Source organism: Accipiter gentilis, chromosome 8 (assembly GCF_929443795.1).
Source record: "Accipiter gentilis chromosome 8, bAccGen1.1, whole genome shotgun sequence".
Classification (NCBI taxonomy): Eukaryota; Metazoa; Chordata; class Aves; order Accipitriformes; family Accipitridae; genus Astur; species Astur gentilis.
Genome location: NC_064887.1, coordinates 29,398,952 through 29,419,832, shown reverse-complemented (window position 1 = coordinate 29,419,832; position 20,881 = coordinate 29,398,952). Strand labels below are relative to the sequence as shown.

At 36.8% G+C, this 20,881-nt stretch overlaps 1 protein-coding gene across 3 annotated transcripts in view; it reads right to left on the bottom strand.

Annotated features, from left to right (window-relative positions):
• The window catches only part of BRINP3 (BMP/retinoic acid inducible neural specific 3), a 243,523-nt gene that overhangs the window by 81,431 nt on the left and 141,211 nt on the right, over positions 1-20,881 (bottom strand). For all 3 annotated transcript variants that reach the window (XM_049808658.1, XM_049808660.1, XM_049808659.1), the window contains exon 4: positions 15,847-16,037. In XM_049808658.1, the coding sequence (XP_049664615.1) occupies positions 15,847-16,037 (191 nt within the window). The remainder of the gene's footprint in view (positions 1-15,846; positions 16,038-20,881) is intronic.

The following is a 20,881-nucleotide window of genomic DNA, read 5'->3' as shown; positions in this document are numbered from 1 at the left end:
GCCCCAGCTCTGAACTAGCAGGAAACATATATAAGTTGAACTAACTTCTAAAACTACTTGAGATAGGGGTCAAGTAGGGAGCAGAAAATTATTAGTCCTTATGCTGTTCTGTAACGCTGACTCTGCAGTCTGTATAACACTCCTGAGGCTATGGAAATTGAAAGTGAGGATTTACCCCAGCTGAAATCACTGGCAGCATTGACAGTTCTAGCATTGGAGCCATAATTTTCCCTTTTCAAGGACATTTTTAAATGCAGTGCATGTCAGATGCCATGTTCCCATGCATCCTTATGTAAAGCAACAGGGAAGTTTGCAGGAAGTGAAGCTGTTGGAAACAGGGCAGTGGCACCAGAGCCTTTATTTCCTGTTTTTTCAGAAATCAAGGGTGCATCAGCCTCATGCAGAGAATAAGGACAGGCATTCTCTCAGAAAGAACAAGTTATCTCATCTCTTTTAATTAATCTTGAAGGATAGATGAGAGTGAAGTTCTCTTATGGAGAAGTAATAGACTTAGCAAAAACATAGTAAAAGCTGAGTATTTTGTTTCAGTTTTCATTTAGATACTTCTGTTTGCCCACGTCTTACTTAAATGAATACTAATATTATACTTTCACAACTTTTATTGCCTAAAGAGACAATTGAGCAACAAACAATAAATGAAATCTATATATTTTGTTTAAAAGATAGAATTAGAAACAAAGAAGACAGCACCGATACAAATTAAAATAATATTTCATGTTCATAAAAATCTCAAAGTAACTGCAGAAAGCAAAAGCAAAGAAGCCTACTGAGTAAAGGCCAATTCCTAACCCTCTACCCTTTTCCAAACATAACTCCATTACATATAAAGGATAAAAAGCTCCTAAGAAATCTTGGAGTGCATACTGTAAAGGGAGACGACCTACCTACATTTAGCCCCACTGTAAAATCCCATGCAAGGACTTCCCAAGAGTATTAGGAATACGATTTATATCTTCATGGCTTAGTTCCAATATGCAATGCTGAGGCTACTGGGATTTTTCACTATGTCCCCATTAGTTTCAAGAAGACAGCATGATTTGGCTATTTCTAAGACACAGATATTATTAGTCATAATAATACTGCAGTTGAATGGAAAATTATTTTCTTAGGTTGGGAAAGTATGAATAAAAAAATATAGTCCTTCCTGAATCAGAATAAAAAGTTAATATGTTCTTTTTCGTTGTGAAGTGACAGGGAAAAGAAAGTCTAAGTGAATATAAAAAATATCTTTGGATAATTTGGAAACATTTTACCTTTAATGTGGTTAGTTTTAAAAATTATATATATACTATATTTTAATAGAAAAAATAAGAATAACTTGTGCTAACGAACAAATAAGTGTTAAAGGCTAACATTAGGACCTAAAAATAATATAGAAAGGATTTAAAGTCTTTAAGCTCAAAAATCTAAGTGGTAAGGGCAGGTTAATTAAAAACTAGATTTTCCATGGAGACCCTACCTATGATTATATATTTCTGTGCAATTCTAAAACTTAGTTGCAATATTCTTTTTGGTAAAACCTTAAGAATTTACTAATTTCAGCTATTTCCAGATCTCATATTTCCTTCCCTGGAGTGCATGTAAACTCCTGATTTATTTTTGCTGTCCATAGCGCTACAGTTCCTAACACCCTGCACCTCACTTACTGTGGCATCTGCAGTGGGACATTTTGCATCTCCACTTTATTTTACCATACTCCAGTCAAAATACCCCTTATGGAGTTGTCATTCTAACCTTTCAAAAGGAATCAGATTACTGTCCATAATGTGCATGTCTGCTGGCTTGCTCTCTGCCTGGGTCACACATATGGTTTTAGGGATTTTTTTTTAGGTTGTATTCTCATTACTTCCCATCCATTTATTCCCACTGGTAAAGGATTGTAACATATTTGCCCTTTCTGTCTCATTGGTACGGCCAACTCTCAATTTATAGTTTTGCAAAAGTCTTGTTTTTATGCTACCGGTTTTTACATGTTTTTCTGTGTATTTGAAGGACTACCTGCAGAGTTAATTACGATTGTTCTATAATTTAATCATTAGATCCCTATCAGATGTTCAAACTAAAGGGAAACACTTGGCTAAATTTGTTTAGAAAATAAAACCAACTTTATACTGAAGCTCTAAACTTCATTTCATATGGACGCTCCCTCAGTGTTAGATGACTAGTTTAGGTATATGTAACTTCGATTATACTGTTCCATTACTATTGTGTAGTTTAATCTGTGGTGAAAGCAAATCTTAGCCTTTAAATCCCACAAACTTATGAAAAGAGATGGAAAGAACACCTGAGACTGGAATCTGATTCCAAATATTGCTGCAGTAAATATGTACATCATGCATAGTGCATGGCTATAGATTATATGATTCTTACTCAAAGTAGGCCAATAGGATTGGCAAACTTGTTCACTGTATAAATTATAACAGACTTAGGATTCAGAAATCAAATCTCTGGCACTTACCTTTTGAAGTAAATAACTATGTTGCTTGTTAAATATTATCTGATAGGAAAAAACATCATCAAGTATTTATCTGCAATTGCACTTGAAACTCCAGTCAAGGACAAATACCAAATTAGTTAACAATAGTAAAGCACAAGAGGCTTAGTGTTGAATGTGTTCTGAAACATACACATTTGCTGATGTTTTCTAAATCATTTAAGTGAGTTAAAGGAGCAATGCTCAGAATCAAAGCTAATGTAAGCACTCAGGAACTCACTGCAAGACTCAGCAGTGCTGGGTGCTTACTTTGATAAATGAGCCACAGCTTTTATATCATCCAAGCAGTTCTGAGGACTTGACTTGGGAGATTCTCACAAGATGTAGGAAACCTTAGTAATATTTTAGCTCACTATCATCCAGACTACTGAATTCACTGTAGTGCTGAAAGTTAAGGAAACATTTCAGGGCTTGTCTGCAACAGTTTAAAGCCCAGTGGTCAGAAAATAATAAAAATGGTCCTCACTTACCATGCTTAATCTTCATATGGAAATTACTTGTAGCAAAAAAAAGGCTCCCAAGTCTCCCTAATTCTAATCCAACTGCTAGTCTGGAATGTAGAACCATCACCGTTTACAGGCTGGTTTCAGACAGAATTAGTTGAGGAAGCATGAGGTAAGAATGACTGGGAAAGGAAGCAGTTTATTTGGGATATTAGCTTTCTATGTTAGGTCAACTTGCTGCACCCCTGAGGTGAGGGTAAATACACCAAACCTGAGGGAATACTTGATTAAGATACAAATATTCCCATAGTTCTACCTAGAACTCTATGCTATGAACCAAACAATTATATTAATAATCAATTATATGTATATAAATAAAAATTACTTTTCAGGTAACAATTGTTACAGAAAACTTGCCATTGTGATAATGATATTCTAGAAAAAAAGAAAAATTATGAGGAAAGGCAAGGCATGGGGAAAGAAACAAATTTTCAAGTAAAGAACCACATGAAAGAAAAATGTTTGGTTAAAATAAGCCATAAACTCCTAATACTTTTACCAAAATAGAATAAATTCCTTTTTTATTCCCTCTGAGACCAATTATATTCTAGATAATTCTATTGCTTGTCTGCTATAGATCAGAAAGGAGGACTGAATCCAGGTTTCTCAGTTCAGTCAAAATTCATTGGAAATGAGAGTTGGTAGCTGTTTTCTGTATACAATCTTTCAGATTTGGTCTGTCAAAATGCATAGTAAAAAAGATCATTTCTTTTACACCTAAGTCCTGACAAATATGCACAAGTCAAGTGGAGAAGCCTGCAGCATAAGGACTGAGATGGTTTTGGTTATACCCACCCTTAAATATAGAAACTTTTAATGTAGAAACTGCCTTCAGTGAATGAGAACTGGGAAGGTGTAGGTACCAAACTATATTTTCATTATGTCCCTTAAAGTTTTAATGAACACACAAAAAGTGATAGGGAAGAAAAGAGAGAGTATCTCTCTACCCAAAATTGTGCATTACATCAGAGGTGGAAACTTCAAATCAGAGTTCAATGTTTTACTCAGAAGAACAGAAGTAAAAATGGATTCATAAGTTTGCTGAGTTTGATTAAATAATCAAAATACTCATAACTGCAAAAATATCAAATGATACTCAAGTATTTCTGTAAAATTACAGTAATAAAGACCATTACAAAATCGAAACACAAAGAATTCAAACAAAAAAGCCATCTTGAGAGGTAGGGATTACAGCTGGTTGGAAAATTCCTATAGACATACCAGGGTCCTGTATTTTCATCAAGAAAAACCAGATCCTCCCCAGTGTAAATCAATACTGTATTTAGTGGAACATTGTGGATTTGCTCCATGGGGCTTGTTTTTGATAGGTGAAAATACCTCTGGCACATGGCATTGAGCAAGTTTCATCAAACTCTGCTGTTAAACCTTAACTCACTTACCATCTATAAAGACTCATGAATGAACAAACTGACTACTCTTTGGAAAGTTTTGGCTAATAACTTTGTGATTCTCAACATTCTTATTTCATGAACTAAACAAAAAGGCAATTTTTAATGGACAGAGGACTGCTTTTAGAATTAGGCTCCAGGGACAACGTTACCCAGACAGACTGCTGTGCCTAGCTGAAAAATCGTTCAAATCATCCTGATTTGTGGGAATAGAAAGACCTATCAAATATCAAGTTCTGTTCATTAAGCCATTCATTAATGTGTTCTACTATGGATCTTACATTGATATAATTTTTGCGAAAAATGTTTAGAATATAGAATCTTGTCCAAGGGCTTCTTTTATTCATTTCTTTCTGGACCTGACATAGATGAGACAACACCTAGGGTAAAGAATGATGTATCATAAAGGCAAGTACATTTCTTCAACCACAAAATAGAAAAAGAGAGAGCTAGAGTTCCTATGAGCATGAGAATCTAGGGAAAGAGGGAGGTTCAGAAGAGAAGGGAGGAAACAAATGAAAAGAGAGTAGCGCTTATTATCAGTACTGTGGAGTCCCATGGAAGGACTTTGTTCTGCTCAGAATTGAAAGGAACTCTACTACCTGCAGAGTTTGATTTGTTTCCATGTAGGCTACCATGTATGTTAGAAAAATTCCAGAGATATCTAAGTATGCAGTTCCTTTCATGATATGGTAGGTGAAAAACCCTTTGACACGAGTTGCTTTTTGAATTACAGGTTTTACACATGTAAATGTCTGGATTAAATTCATCTGTGTCACTGTACAATTTTTTCATACCTTTTTACTTATTAGAACGTTTAGCTTGTATGTAGCGCACAATTCTTTCTAAGCTATTATACTGTGGTACTAATATATAACTCTTTATGTCATACACTATAGACTTGCCAGCTTTCTATATTTTCATCCAGGAAGGACAGATCCTGTCCAGTGTAAATCAACACCAAAGTTGTTGATAAACTCGATTCAGTTATCTTAAGCCACTTTCCTTATTGTCTTTTTAGCATTGTAATCTCCTGATGCTGTGGAGTTTAACAGTTGAAATACCTTTGTCTTTTACCTCAAGAAAAAACAGCATGATAGTTTACCCTTCTGTTTGTGCAATATAGCAACTTCTTTTTAAAGGATTATTTTTAATATTTTGGTCTTTGTGACCAAATGAAAATTTTCAAACATAGATTAAAATCATAATGCTTCAGTCCTCTTGCATATCCTAAAAAAAATGAAAAGCAGACCCACACATTTTATCGTTATACTTTAACCAATTATATAAATTGCTATGCTTGAAGGAACATAGGGTATTTAATTCTTACAATGATATGCAGGACTCAGTATTGTTGTGAATGTCATATTTCAAACAGAGGACTGAAGTAAGAATAAAGTCTACTTAAATAGACTAAAATATGACAGAAAAAATATTGTAATGGTCCTCTTCAAATTTTCTCTATTATCTGCAACATGTTATCATCACTTAATTTTACACATTAGGGATTTCATGAAAACTTGAAGGAAAAACATGGAATGGTTTTTCATTTTCAAGGCTCTAGGTACTCCTGGAGAAGATGAAATTATATTTCTTTATAAATCTACGTACAAGGTAGAAGACTGTATAGCAATATCCTCTAGTTAGTAGATTTATTATAAATGTTGGAACTAGCATAACTGTGACATTATAGTGATTTTATTTTTTTTTTTTTTTCATTTTTTATATTTTAACAAAAATCAAAGGAAGAGAAGGAAGACCCCCAAACCATGAAATGCATTAACTATCCTCTGGGAATGAGAGGGTTAATTTGGGTAATCTAGAGAGAGATAATGAATAATATTTTTATAAATTAGGAAGATGATGGTTGAAGTTGAATGGAGAAAACTCTGATCTCGATGATTTCAATATGCATGCAAAGAAACCTCTTTGACTTCAGTGGAGTTTACTCATTGTATAAAGTCAGAATCTCACCATGCAAAACTAGAAACACTTTTCATTTGGCACACATGATTCATCAATGAATTCTGTAGAGCAGTGATGAAACTACCAACCTTTCAGACATTAAAGATGTGAAAACACTATAGTAATCACTCAATACTACAGAAAGTCCCCTGGATGAATAATGAAACCTTTCTTAAACCCAGCTTCTGCCACAACATATATAGGCATTATAAGCATTATCTTGTTAGAGATTACACTATTGTTTTGCTGTCAGAAATGTAAATCCTGCTGAAGTACTGTGTGAAGCCCTACAGGTAGAAATAACTGTGAACTGCAGAAGACAGCAATGATGTAACTCCCAGAATCAGTTACTTATAAAGGATTCTCAGATGAAGGATATTCTCAGGGATGTTTTTTTACCATTAAATGAATACATTGAAGAGGATGATTGCATTTGGAATTATAATCTATATCAGCAAAACATGTGAAAATGTATAATAGGCATAAATACTATAGGAAAAATAATATAAACACTGAAACGTTTCAACAGCCTTTTATTATTCTCCAAGCTTATTTCTTCTGACTCTGAGTCTCTATTACCCTGAGATATTCTTCCTAAGCTGACCTTTGTGCTCACACATGTTGTTGACACATGCTATCTCGTATTTCTTAGGGTTCAGAGGTAGGGAAATATTCTGTGAATTTTACAGTCCTTGCCTGACATTTTCTGACCTGCTGACAGGCAGTAGCTGTCAATTAGAGATTGAAGGACATGGAGAGTGCTGAAATTTCTCAACCCATACACAAACCACTGCACAGCCAGAATAAAGAACAAATTAAAAAACATACAAATCTGAGTGCTTCTAACTTGGCGCTGGAATGGTCTGCTCTAACTGCATTGTTCAATATGTTCACTGTGGATCTCTCAATATTAAAACCCTTCTCTGTTTTCTGGATTTATTTTCTTTAATTTCACTTTTTAAGGGGAAAAAAATATAAAAAATTTAAGGAACTGTATTATGAATTGTTTATAGGGTTTTGACAACTGTGATGGCAAGTGTTGTGTGAGTGTTGTTAAGGTCTCTTGTTTACATATGTATATTTATAACCTGCTTAGGCTTTGGCATTCTTTATTTTTTTTTACCCGTCTCTCTTGACTAAACTACATAACTGATATAACAAAGTCCTTCGATTTGTTATGGTCTATCATGTTGTATGGTCTATCCTTTTTTGTTGTTGTTTTGTGTTGTGGTTTTGGTTGTTTTTTAAGTGAAGAATAATTATCTAAAGTCTTTCCAAAATGCAAATCCTAGCATCTCTATTATGTGCTATGCTGTTGCTTTGAAAGAATTTCATGCTGTGTTACCAACTAGCTGGTGATGTTATAACTTCTTGCACTCATTACTCCTCTATGCACATTGCTGAAAATATAATGAGACAGTGTAGTTTGTATTAGAGGCTGCTAGAACACATCCTTTTACGAGTGTCATGCTGCAGCTGCTGTGATGTATCGTGTCAATTATGTTGCTGAGTATGCATTCTGAGAGTGTTTAGTAAAACATCTTCTTGCATTAACTTGCTAGTCCGTTTTTCCCCCCTTTTCTCTCACTCTCTGAAATAGTGAGGGCCAGATTCTCAAAGGAATTTTGCTGGTTTACACCAGCTGAAAAGCTGACCTCTACATTACCTTTTAGAGAAAGCAGCCCTGGAGTGTCAATTTAATTAAAACTTGACGGTCCAAATGAATTAATGTTGTTTTTAACATCATTGCTTTAAATTCTTGAATAAGACGTGGAAATAAATCCCCGATCTTACACTCGGTTTATTCTTAGAATTAGTTAATAGTCCACAAATAGCAGTCACAAGATTTCGTTACACCTATGGTGAATTTAATCGAAAGATCTCCAAGAGCTCCCAGACATAAATGTATAAAACCTCATGTATTTCAAACACAATTCCTGTGCTGTGCAGTAGAACATGGTACAGAGACACCTTAGCTACCTAAAATTGGTCTAGCTTCAGAAAAAGAAGGTATATAGCTGTGGAAGTCCAGGGCAGCTCCTGAGCAAAGAAACCCTGTTGAGAAACACAGTGTATTGGTCCAGGCACACCATTGTGATACAGCTTTCAGGTCATGTCCTGTGTTTCCTGTTTTACTGGTGTTAGCACCATGTACTAGCACACGGCCTCTGTGACGTGCTTTGTGGCATGGTTTAGCCAGGCTCAAAGACCAGAATGTCAGTATTTTGATCCCGGTTGTCTAAACTTGCCTATACAAATCAACAATTAAATTCAGATTACTTAAAGACCCTTAGGAGCCAAGTGATGCCCAAAATGTAATGGAAGCTAGATGCCTAACTACAGGTCCCACTTTCTCTGGTAAGATTAGATAATGACCCAAATTTAAATTTAAAAATCCATACCTAGCCATATAAATAGCGAGCTGATTCAAAGTAACCTGCAAAAGCATTCAACTCTTACAAAAACATCATGGGAGTTTACCATATCAAGACAAGGATTTGGGAGCCCAATTTCTATGTATTTCCTGAAAATCTTAATTTTTATCTCCGCCTTTGAAAAATTTCAAGCTTTGGTCTTGTATGAAGGCAGTCTGATCTCCCAAGGTAATGGAGAACTTAAAATTTCATAATGGACCTTAACAATACTAGTCCTTGAAAATCTGTACTGTGGCTTCTCCTTGACATGCTTAGAGTCATGTCACCATACCTACACAATGGGGAAGCCACAAATTTTTGAAAAGGGACAATCATCTCTGGCTTTTAGTTCCCAAGATTTGTTTAATTAAACTTACATTTACTGTTTAATTTCTTCAGTGGAGTCAAAAAATACCTGATATTACAGATCTTTGGGACCCAATGTTTCTAACTGTGATTTTACAACTTAAGGCTCTTGCTAGGCACAATTTTTTGAGCTTCCCAAGTTTTGGTCATTTACAAGGTTTCTCAAGTACAGTCTTAAATCCTGTCCACAATCTGCATGGGCAAAGTGAGGGCAAGAAGGGTTCAAGATCTGGATTTCAAAATCTTTAAAAACTTGGCTTTTTTTTACAAAACTGTGAAAACTATCTACATTTAGAATTTGCCAGAAATCTGACAAAAGCGCAAGGCTTTATAGTATTTCAGCGTTTCTACTTTTGATTGCAGCAATTACTTCAATCCACAGAAAAACACATTCAAGTATGAGGTATGAAAGAAAAAATAAAGCAAGAAAGCTTTTTCAGACAAAACAAAGAAACAAAAAAGAAAGGCCTGTATTTCAGTCGAGTTTTGAGTGAAAAACTAATTTCATTACACTTAAATTTCTTCTCTAACAGCCCACCATGAGTCATTCATGGGTTAATTATAGATAATCAGATATGGTTACCATCACAATAGAGCCCTGTTCTTATAAACTATTTGTAATCTAAAGTTTTCAGAGACAACAAAAGTGCTTAAATCTCTCATAGCAAAAAAATGGGTTTGGGGTAGAAAAAAGCAAATTGCACAATAAAATTTAATTGAAATTAGAGGGCACATTCTCAAGGATGTTTATTCTTTCTCACTCAGATGGAATAAATGGGCTGTAATCTGGCTGTAAATAGCTGGTGGAAAATCCAGTTTATGCATCTGCTCTTCTGTTGCACTGTGGTTGTCCCACAGTTGTTTGGACCCTAAGATAACACCTACACTCTATTCACCTGCCCCAACTCCCTTGAAAGAAAAAGTATTTTGCAATGGAAGAAGATATCCTCCAAACAACAGTTACTATAACAGCCTCACTTTATTAACTGGCAATGTTTTATTTGCCTAAAATAACTGTGTTTATCCTTTTGCAGAATGCAGTGAGAGTATTCAATAATATTTAGTTTACCATGCAACTGATGTGTTTCTTAGGTGTTCTGCACAATTGTTTGGACTTAGTGCAGACGTTCATTAGTGACAGTAGTGGAATTACAGCTTCTAGTGAACAGGAATCGGGGTCATTTGGGCAGGAGTACATTGCTGTCTCCCAACTGCGTAAGACTCAGGAAAAATGAAATCTAGGCATACTATGCACAGCCCTCGCCCATCTACCCCCCATTGAAAAAGTGTACTAATCAGTTGTTAGGAGTATGGATGCATGATCTCAGGGTAGTACACCAAGGTCATTCTGCCAGTGGGCAATGACAGGACACATTGCCAGAATCACAGCAGATGTAACAGTAACTCGTGAGCTTCGTGTCTTGTTCACACCATCCATCAATCAGCAAAGGAAAGAGGTCAGTCATACGGATTAGGGCCATTGCCTAGTTCTAGGTCTCAGGTCATTTCACCGTCCCCTGGACTTGCAGCTATGGTTAGATCTTCAATACGTGCAAATTAACATGACTGTACAGAAGCAAGAACAACACCAAGTTGGAAGAGCTGAGAATATTGCTCATTAAAGATACCACACAGGGAAAGAAAAACATTTGCTGAATTTATTTGTATTCTGCTTCCATGACTGTACAGGATTTTATTAAACAAGAGGAGAGCACACCCTGTCATCATAATAGGGTTGTTAATAGGGAGAGCTAACAGCCTTCAGTGCATCTGAAGAGAAATTTTCATAGGAAAAAGCTTCTAAAATGAGCATGCAAAGGAAGTAATGTTGGATCTGTAATATTTCAAACACAACAGGATGTACATTCATGTAAATGTATATGCAAATTAGATGCAGCCCTCAGGCACTTGGTGAGTTTCCAATGAGACCCTTGAGGCTGCAAACTGTTGATTTAGCATATGAGCCTAACCACTTACACTAAAATGCATGCATTAAAATAATATTGAAAGAATGTATGTATCAGAGACTTTTAAATAAGTTAAATATTGATAGAGGCTCCAGGTAGCTCCCACGGACATTTGATTTCCAGTTGGAAAATGTTGTAATGTGGTGAATTTACCTTTTTTAGTGTGAAATAAACAATGTATTGTCTATGCGATTAATGTGAAGCCTCAGTTGTACTCATGTTATTTTTCAGGATAATTATGTCATAACTAACAAACTTGATTACAAACAAATTTGATTAACAAACCTGATTCATCAAATACATCTCTCCCACTCCTTTCCTCATTCTGCACACTAACAGATTTTGCTCTGAATGGTATTGGTTTTCACTAGATAAATAAAAATTAAACATGAAGACTTCAAAGTTAGTTCTCAGGTCCCCCTTCTTAACGCTCTCCTTTCTCTGTGACATAACATTTTTTGATAGAAAAGCTTAATTATAAAACTTATCAAAATATTATCTTCCTGCATCAGTCCCACAAAATAACGTATCAAGACCTGTAAGAAAAAAATTCAGCTATCACATATCTCAGTGAATCTGAATGAAGAATATAAGAATTGCTCAAGTATTAATTGTTTTAATTACATAAGGGAGAAAACTGTTTCGTTATGTGTTGCTTTCCAAAGAGAAATTATTAGAATTTGGAAAAATGGATAATTATTCTGATGATTCTCCCCCCCCCCCCCCCCGAAGATTAATTAAGCTTGATCATTCTCACCTAATATTTGATCTACTGTTGATTTGGCTCTGTAACTCAAGAGACTTAATGGATCCCTCTCCATGTCCCATCTGTAAAGACCTTAGACCTTAACCTATTAGGGAAGCACTAGATGGAGAAGCTGGAAACATTAGGAACTGAACGGCCAGACCTAGACACAGCCCCAGTTTTTTAATGGGCAAGTTTCTCATTGCTATCCAATGAGCACAACTATAGCTCTGCTAAATGATCATTAAATCTTATTAATGCATTACCAACTTACAATGCCCAATCACAAGAAAAGGCACAGAATTAATATAGTAACTTGTTTAGGAGACAGATCATGGTGTTTATAAATATTACCCTTTTGCTTTTTGAGACAAAACATGAATTTCTTGCTTAGACATAGAAAAAAAAGAGGTGTGAGGAGTGACCTAGTCTAATCTGAAAAGGGAGGTTATACCAATTTTGGAGGGGAAAAAAAGGAAAGAAAAATGTTGGCTTTCTCTGGCTTTTTTATGTTTTTGAAGTAAAGTAAGTGTATTTTTAATCTCTTTTCAAATAACACTTTTAGGGGTGTCACAGCCATCAAGATAGCAATCTCAGAACACTACAAACAGCAAATACATGGTTGTGTAAACAGTTGTGCAAAATTGTTTCTAACTACTGCTGTAATTTCAGATTACCCATAGTCACAGGAAATGTGAAAAACAAACAAGCCAACAAGCAGATATTATCAAATGACTCCTGTTCATTTTGAAGTCCCAAACTCCAGGAACACGTTAGTGGCAGAGATCATTTGCGCACTTAAGTGTTCTGATTTAACCGCAAATACCATGTCTTTTGATTTGTGTTTTAAGTCTTGTCTGTTCTGAATAGTATATTTTTTTGTTTTATTCAGATACACATTACCAAAAGGACAGTTAAATTCTTCCCAGTAAGAGTATGAGTGTCCTGGGTTCAGCTGGGATAGAGTTAATTTTCACAGGAACCTGGGAGGGGGCACAGCCGGGGCAGCTGACCTGAACTAGCCGAGGAGCTATTCCATACCATGGGACATCATGCTCAGTATATAAATGGGGAGCGGGCTGGGGGGAGCTTTCTTGACTTTCGGTGGGGGAAGTGGCGGAGCGTCGGGTTCCGGGTGGTGAGCACTTGCACTGTGCATCACTCGTTTTGTATATTCTTTTATTACTACCGTTGTTGTAACTTCTCTTTTTGTGTTGTCCCAGTAAATTGTCCTTATCTCAACCCCCGAGGTGCCGTTTTTTTTTTTTTCTTTTCTCCTTTCTGCTTCTCCTCCCCATCCCACCGGAGGGGGGCGGGAGGAGTGAGCGAGTGGCTGCGTGGTCCTTTGGTACCGGCTGAGCTAAAACCACGACAATGAGTTATATCGGATCTTATTAATAGTCTTAGTTCTCTCTTCCTAAAATATAAACAACTCTGCTAGTATGGTAGAGTCTAGTATACTGCATATTTAAAAGCCATCCAAAATGAATCAAAACTGATAGTATCAAATACTAAATAGAGTCTGAACATGATTTTTTTATTGTTGTTAACTAGTCAGAAATCAAAAAATGGTTGTGTATCGCTTGGAAATGGTCTAATATAAATTCAGAATTTCAGGGATTTCTAAACCTGTTCCAATACCTTTATATTGGATTTCTTTGATGCTGGTCAGACGGGAGTTATGGTAAGCTAAGAGAGCTTTTCTTGGACTCCCTTTGCAAATCCCCAGTTCTATCTCTTGTGCAGCAGAAAGCTTTGACCAGAGCTGTGGTGAGCAAGCCAGACACAGAAGGTGCTGTGACTTCAAAGCTGCCCGGTAGTTTATGGTGTAAAAAGCACAGGGTTCTCTCTCCTCCCTGGAGCAGCCCAGGAGGGGAAGGCCCAGAGCTGGCTGATGGCCACCCTGGTCCTCAAGTCCCCCAGGGCATCAACTCTCCCGAATGAGCCCTCAAGCTGTTCTGCTGGAACACAGAACAGCAGAACACAGCTGGCTCTGCAGCTCTACAGAAAGCCTGTGGTCTAACTCAGAAGTCAATATATGTTTTAAGAAATAATCTCTAAATACGCGATTTACACCACGGATCTAGAACTTTATTTGATGGTTTTCCAATTCAAAACCAGCAGTGTTTCAAAAATCTGTGCGGGGAGAGAACAAAACAAAACAAATGCCTTCCCTGGCTGCTTTTGTGTTCCTAGTTTTCAGCAGAAACAGGTTTTTTGTTTGGTTAAGTGTTCTGACAATAGAAATTTGTAATGCAAATTCTCCCGGTCTCTCAATGAAAGCAAGCTAAAAAGCGAGGGTTTCATGTATCAGCAGTGTGGTATTTGATGTGAGAACCATTTTCTAGAGATTCCTGAAGTCAATTAACTGAAGCAGATTTGCTTATGGACTATAGCTTGCACTTGTATCCGTCTCAGAGGCGGGGGAAGAGAAAACTTAGTCATTTTGTAGTGTTTGTAAAAAACTTTGGACATGCAGAAGGTTCATTACATAAGTTGTCAGGAAGCAGGGTTGAATTTTGCATTAGGACACAAATTTGCTTTTAAAAAAATTTCAGTGAATAGAAAGGAGAAATCTCTTTCAGACACTGTTTTGTCTCTACATTTCTATGTTCTATCACTTTAGTTACCACTGGTTTCAGCTATAAATTATCTGAACATAGAAGGAAAGTTTTGCATGTGGTTTGATGGAAGGAGCCCGGTTTTAAAGGTTGCTCTACATCTGCATGATAAACAATGAGATTATGAAGATTAAGTCAGATCAGAGGGATGGGTAGTATGATGGTCTGCAACAAGACTGTGTGATCCGATGGGCAGCCCTCAGATGAGATTGGACTTCGTGTTTGTTCTGCTGTATTTTCAGCTGTGCTGTCTGAACAGCTGAACACCATCCTGCACCTGCAGATGACCAGCTCTGAGCTCAGGTTAGCTGCCATGCCGCCAGCTCACGATGGATGGGACAGGAGGAATATCCTCCATATACCAGTAGCCAAACTGAACAGGTGCTGCTGAGCCACAAATTCCAGTTGTATCCTTCTCACTGTAAAGGCCATGTCACTCCCAAGGATGTAAATTTATATTTACTTCAATAACAGCTAAGGTAGTTGGAAACTGCAGTTGGCTTCAGATGGTCTTTAATGAAGACCTTAGTTACCAGTGAAAAGATCCGACAAGCGGAATGGATTCTAAATCACATCTTATATTAAAAGCTTCATAATTAATGCATATTCAACTGCAAATTAAAGTTTTATTTGCTATTCAATGCTGGACTGAGAGAGTTTATTTCAAACAAGCAACATTAGCCTAAAGAGCTGCTCAAAAGAAGAGTTGCTGTTTTACACAATACCTGCTGGGGCACTGATCTTAGCCAAGCATGCTCCAGTGCTATGAGTGACCTACAGCAGTCAGTAGGCAGGATGCTTTGACTGACAAACTGTACTAAAAGACATCCCTAACAGAAAATAAGATGTGCCTTCACAAAAGTGCAGAACCAAGAGCTCTAAATTGTTTCAAAGATCAGTAAAAAAAAAAAGTTTCAGTCACAGGAATACAATAACTATGTCTGAAAAAAAAAAAAAAAAAAAGAAGGAAAAGAAAGAAGAAAAGAAGTATGTGGGAACTGTATGTGCCCATACACAAATATAAGTCTGTCTATGAACACAGTTTCTGAGTACACATGTGAAGGAGATTGTCTCAATGACCAAACGCTTCTATAAGGGCCATCTGTATCATTCAAATTATGTATCACTCATCAAAAGTAATATCTTTAGTGTGTTAGACCCTCTTCTAAACTAGAACCTTCATGATCAGTTAAATGCTTTGATTCAGGTAAAAAAGTTTAGAACAAAAACTATTGTTTTGTTAACAAATCTTTTTTTACTAATCAAAACACGTTTCTCCTGAGAAGCAGCCAGTGGAACTGGAAAGACATCTGCAGGTTGGTCCTGGAGGAATTCCCCTACCTTTATGGCAGTGGAGGCAATCTGGATGTGGTGGAGTCTGCGCAGTGTGCTGTCCCTGTCAATGAAGTAGGAGGCTGCGAGCTGGTGCAGGGTCTCCAGAGTCACTGCAGAGCTGTTCGTGCTGGGATCACTTCTTTCTGACCTCTTGCTCAGCTTCCGTTTGTCCACAAAAATTGTGAGTGACTCCTCTCCTGAGCAGAGAAACAGAAACCACAGCATTCATCAGTGACGTCTTCTGCGAGTCTCATTTTGCCAGAAAAGGTGGTGAGCTGAAGTTTTCCCTAGCTGTTGTGTAATGTTTAGATATCCCTCCCTGGTGGCAGGTGCAGATACTTCAGTGCCTAAGCACATGGACAACAGATACCATTCTAAGTATTTATTCTTTTTTTTTTTTGGTGCCTCATATGAATAACAGCTGTACAATAGGACATATTTATGCCTAAAATGCGATGACACTGCGGGTAAGTCTGCTATACTAATTCCTATTTACCAACAATATATTCTATACACAATCAGTTTAAATAACGCATAAAATGTGTTTATTTCCAAGGTTGCTTAATACCTTCATTTTTTAGTATTTAGTGTTAGCATAGAAGAAAATGAAACCAGCGTAATACTGGAGACTTTTCTTTTTTTGTTTGTTTGTTTCTTTCTTTCTTTCTTTTAAAACACTTATCTCATGATTTTAGAAGAAAGATACCTTGTTACAAGCAATTTTATTATAAGCAATCCTGTGCTTTCTAATCAATTCAGTAATGCTAACATGCCTGAAACCTGGTATAATAGTTATCTTAAAATTTATATAACTGAGAAGTAAAAAAATATATAACAAGAATGTTAATCAGCTTATTGAAAAAAGGGGAAACAAAAATAACACATTCCTAACTACCAAATCAGAGGTGTTTTTCTGAAAGCAAAGAGAAACTCCAGCATCTTACTTTGTGAATGTCTCACTTCCTTTCTCTTTAGAGACACGGAGAAATACTATTGAATTTAGCAATTTTAATTCTTGTAGCATTATTGAAAACAAAACCAAAGCAAAATCTCACTTATTTAACTAAGTAAGTTCTTAAGAACCATTCTAGATCAGACCTACTGATACTGTTACATTTGTAAGGAATTTTCCATGGTTGTTGTTTATTTCATGGATATTTTTTCCTGCATTTCAGGCTAAGCAAGAATTCATTCATTTAGTAATGTGTTTAGGCAAAACTCTTTACTTCAGAAAATGAATTAGAAAAGTAATTTATTGAATCAGTGTTCTCTTCTGTGCAACTTATGTCCAAAGTAACTACAAAAACACTTTTCTCACTTTCTGACCATGTGTTTGGTAACTTTCATTCTTTAACATTAGTCTCAAGAATCAATGAATAATATCATTATACCTGTATTTCAGGTGCTGAACAACTCCACTGAATGCCATTTTCCTGTTCCTGGAAAGGAAGCTACCCTGATAGGGTCTGACTTGCCACTCGTGCTAGTTTCATTGCTCACCCATCTGCTACAGTGGCATTTTGCCCGTTCAGAGAATGGGATGCCAGCTTTGGATGGGTTTATGTGCCAAGAAGTAATAGCTGTAGAGGGATAATATGTAGGATGAAAACATGACATCATCTTTAAAGGGAGATAATCTTGGTGGTGAGCAATGCTAAATGAAGAATGCATACCTCCATGCAGGAGACCACATCCATTGACAAATTTGACACACAGCTACCTCAGCTTGCAGAATTCATTTGTGTTTGGAAAAAGAGGAGTGTGTTCATGTTAACCAATGTACCTTACAGTGTTTTCCAATCTCTCACAAGTTCAGAGGACTGTCAGGCCCTTTAAAACTTACATAGGCAAAACTGCCATTATCCAGGAGCCTCGTATCTAATTAGACCTGCCAGGCTTGTCCAGTATGTTCATTTTGCCCTGGAAGGGACAGCTGCTGCCCAGGACAGCTGGCCATTCCAGCTGGAGCCGACCTCAGTTTTCACCACTATATTTATACTTCTCCTTCTACAGTTTTGTAATGGGTCATTGTGTTTTGTGCATACAGTCATCAAAGCAGGGATTAATTGCCTGAACTCCAAAGAACGAGGAATTAAAGCAGCCTCCATAACAAGATTTCCCCTTTCAATTACCTAATCTTTCTGCTGTAATAACTAGACACAGATTCACATTTCATTTCACTACTGCCAAAACCTCCTGCAAAGCAGACTAGGGTTGCTTGGCAGGGCAGGCGCAAGCACGTTGCATTAGTGCAGACTTGTGCACCGCATTTTGCTATGCTACACCGGCGCAAGGTGGTGCTGGTCCTGTGGCCAGGTGGGCCATTATTCACACTGTGCTGCATCCATGCCAACTGCTGTGAGTAGAGAACTGGAAAAGCACAGCAAAGTCTAATGACTTGTACTTTGAGAGACATTTGACATCAAAACCTGGTCTACGTTCCAGCATTGTTGGCGTTCATCTATACCTATGCAATAAAACCTGCCTTTTCAAAACCAGCCTTGTGACTCTAGCCAGTATGAAAGATGTTTCTGAAATGAAAAGCAATGGACTGGGCTGGGATTTGAGCCAAGGGCCATGGGCTTTGTGCAGCTGTTTGTGGAGCTATAAAGACACAGTTGTATCAGAGCAGGCAAAATCAGAACTCACAAGGGTAAATACTGTATCAGTGACCAGTTCAGGCTGCGCAAATAAGGTGCAAAATTTCACTAGGAGATTTCTCTCCAGTTTTTCCCCTCTTGCAGAGGTCTTATGTAGTGTATTTAGATTAAAGTGACTTTTGCAAGCTTGATCAGCTTTCCACTGCAAATATAATGAATTGCAAGGTAAAAAAACCCAAGTGCTTAAAGTTGTAGAAAATCTCTGGAAAGCAGAGAAAAAAGGGTTTTTTAGGTTCTTTGTGTTTCATTAGCCAGTATGTCAGCCCATCTTGCTCTGGTGTAAAATCTTTTGATTCATCTGTATTAATTATTAGTAGAGATGGTAGGGCTGTTTTTATTTCAACAGAATTCAGGTAAGTTTTATTATTAAAACAGAGTTAGTTTATTTTTTGCCCACCAAAACTATTTGTTCTCCAGGGGGGTCGAGAGCAGAACTGCAAAAAAACTCCCATTTAAAAAACTAACTTGAAAAAGGACAGTGTTGTGTGTTGTGTTGTTTTGTTTTGATTAGAAAATGTCAGGAAAATAACCTTTGAACCCCGTCACAGTTACCACATCATCCTACTATCTTAGTTCTGCTTGATCCCATACTTGCCATGGCAGTTGCTGGTGGGTGTGTTTTGGCAGGTAGAATCCCCTAGCATCCCCAGCCCTGCAGTCTCCATCCCTGCTCCCTGACAGATACATTTTGTTTTTCATGCTCTGTAACTGGGTTGAAATGATTTTGAATGTTTACCTTGACGTAGACCACGTCAGATTACATGTCCCAAGGTTGAGCAAAGGCACACAACTGTAGTGGTGCAGTCTTCAGTGTAAACATAAAGGAAGCTCTTTCTGCTCAAAAATCTCTGCATTGTGTTTGTATGGCATCTCAAACATGTGGGTCCTGGTTCATCACTGGTATTCTCAGGCATTATGCTAATACCAGGTGCAATCAGATACATTTCAAAAATGTTTGCTGTTCAAAAGATATCTTACAGATTCTGAAAGCTTTCCATCTGTCAGAGCTGATTTAGCACTTGCTAGGAAAAGTGGATTAAAAACCAGAACTCCCCCATACGTTGATACTCAGGCATCCATGTCACTGCAGAATTGTAACAGGGCTCCCTTTCACACCCAGAACTCGGGGGTTTGTAAAGTAAAGTAACCTCACGAACTCGTATTTAATTTATGGAAGACAATTTGAGTTTTAAGTTAATTTAGAGAAAACCCATGCCAAAAGAGATTCTTCTGTCACATTTGAAACATGGATGAATCTTGGTTTTTACTGGTTACAGTCTGCCACCATGAAATAAGCTAAGACGACATCCAAGCATTAGCTAAAAACCAAGTGTGATTTAGAAGACTATTCAAGGTTATGAATTTTAAGAACTGAAAAGGATTAATGACAGTGAATACTAAGAAAACATGATTATTCAGCATCAGATCCGCACAGCTGTGCTTTCCACAAGCTCTGAAAGCAGTATTCTCTCCACTTCACAGAATTAATGAGTCAGTTAACTTCACTTTCTCAGGTTTAAAAGAAATAGCATAAAAACATTTGGTCATGCTCACAAAACAACGCCACGTAATCCAATGATTGGTTCAAGAAATTAGCAGTCACTACGCTGATGTTTTATCACCATGTAGCTGCTGTCACTGACAGATATTCACTGGGGGAGCAGGAGACTGACTCACACTAGACACTGACCTTGGCACAATACATACTAATGTCCCCGTGAGCCCTGGAATTTGCAAGCTTATAACTTGGCCTATAAATTTAATTCTTTCTAGTTTTATATTAACATGTTTTCCATGATTTGTATTTATAAGTTAAACTAACTCCTCAGTTGAGAAAAATATTCTACATGCTATTTTTCAAAAATAATGCATGAAATAAAATAGGTATATAGAAATTTACCTAGACACATAACACATCCATGGCTACTTAGGTTTAAGAGTCCTAAATAACACTTTATAAATGGAATTCATAAATTAGATATTAATTTTGTGTGCCTCTTAAGAATATCTTCAGGAATTATTTAAATAAAAAATGCAAATCACCATCATTGACATGGTAGAATTGGAATAATGTTGTAACAACTGTAACTAAATATAGCCATCTATTGAAAGAGTAAATATATTTTGTTATACATAATAATACATATTCATATGATTGAAATACTTAGTGCTATTTTCTGCCTCAATTATTGAGATTGTTTTCCTGTACCTACATCTTTGTAATGATGAGAGGATCATATGCCTTGATATTTCATATTTTCATCTGTCAACTGGGTAGCAGGCAGGAAAAAACAGTGATTCAAGCAGTTTCCATCACTTCATGTCAGTAAGTGAGGAAACAGTAAGAAAAGGATAACACTCAAAGGCAGATATATCTGAAC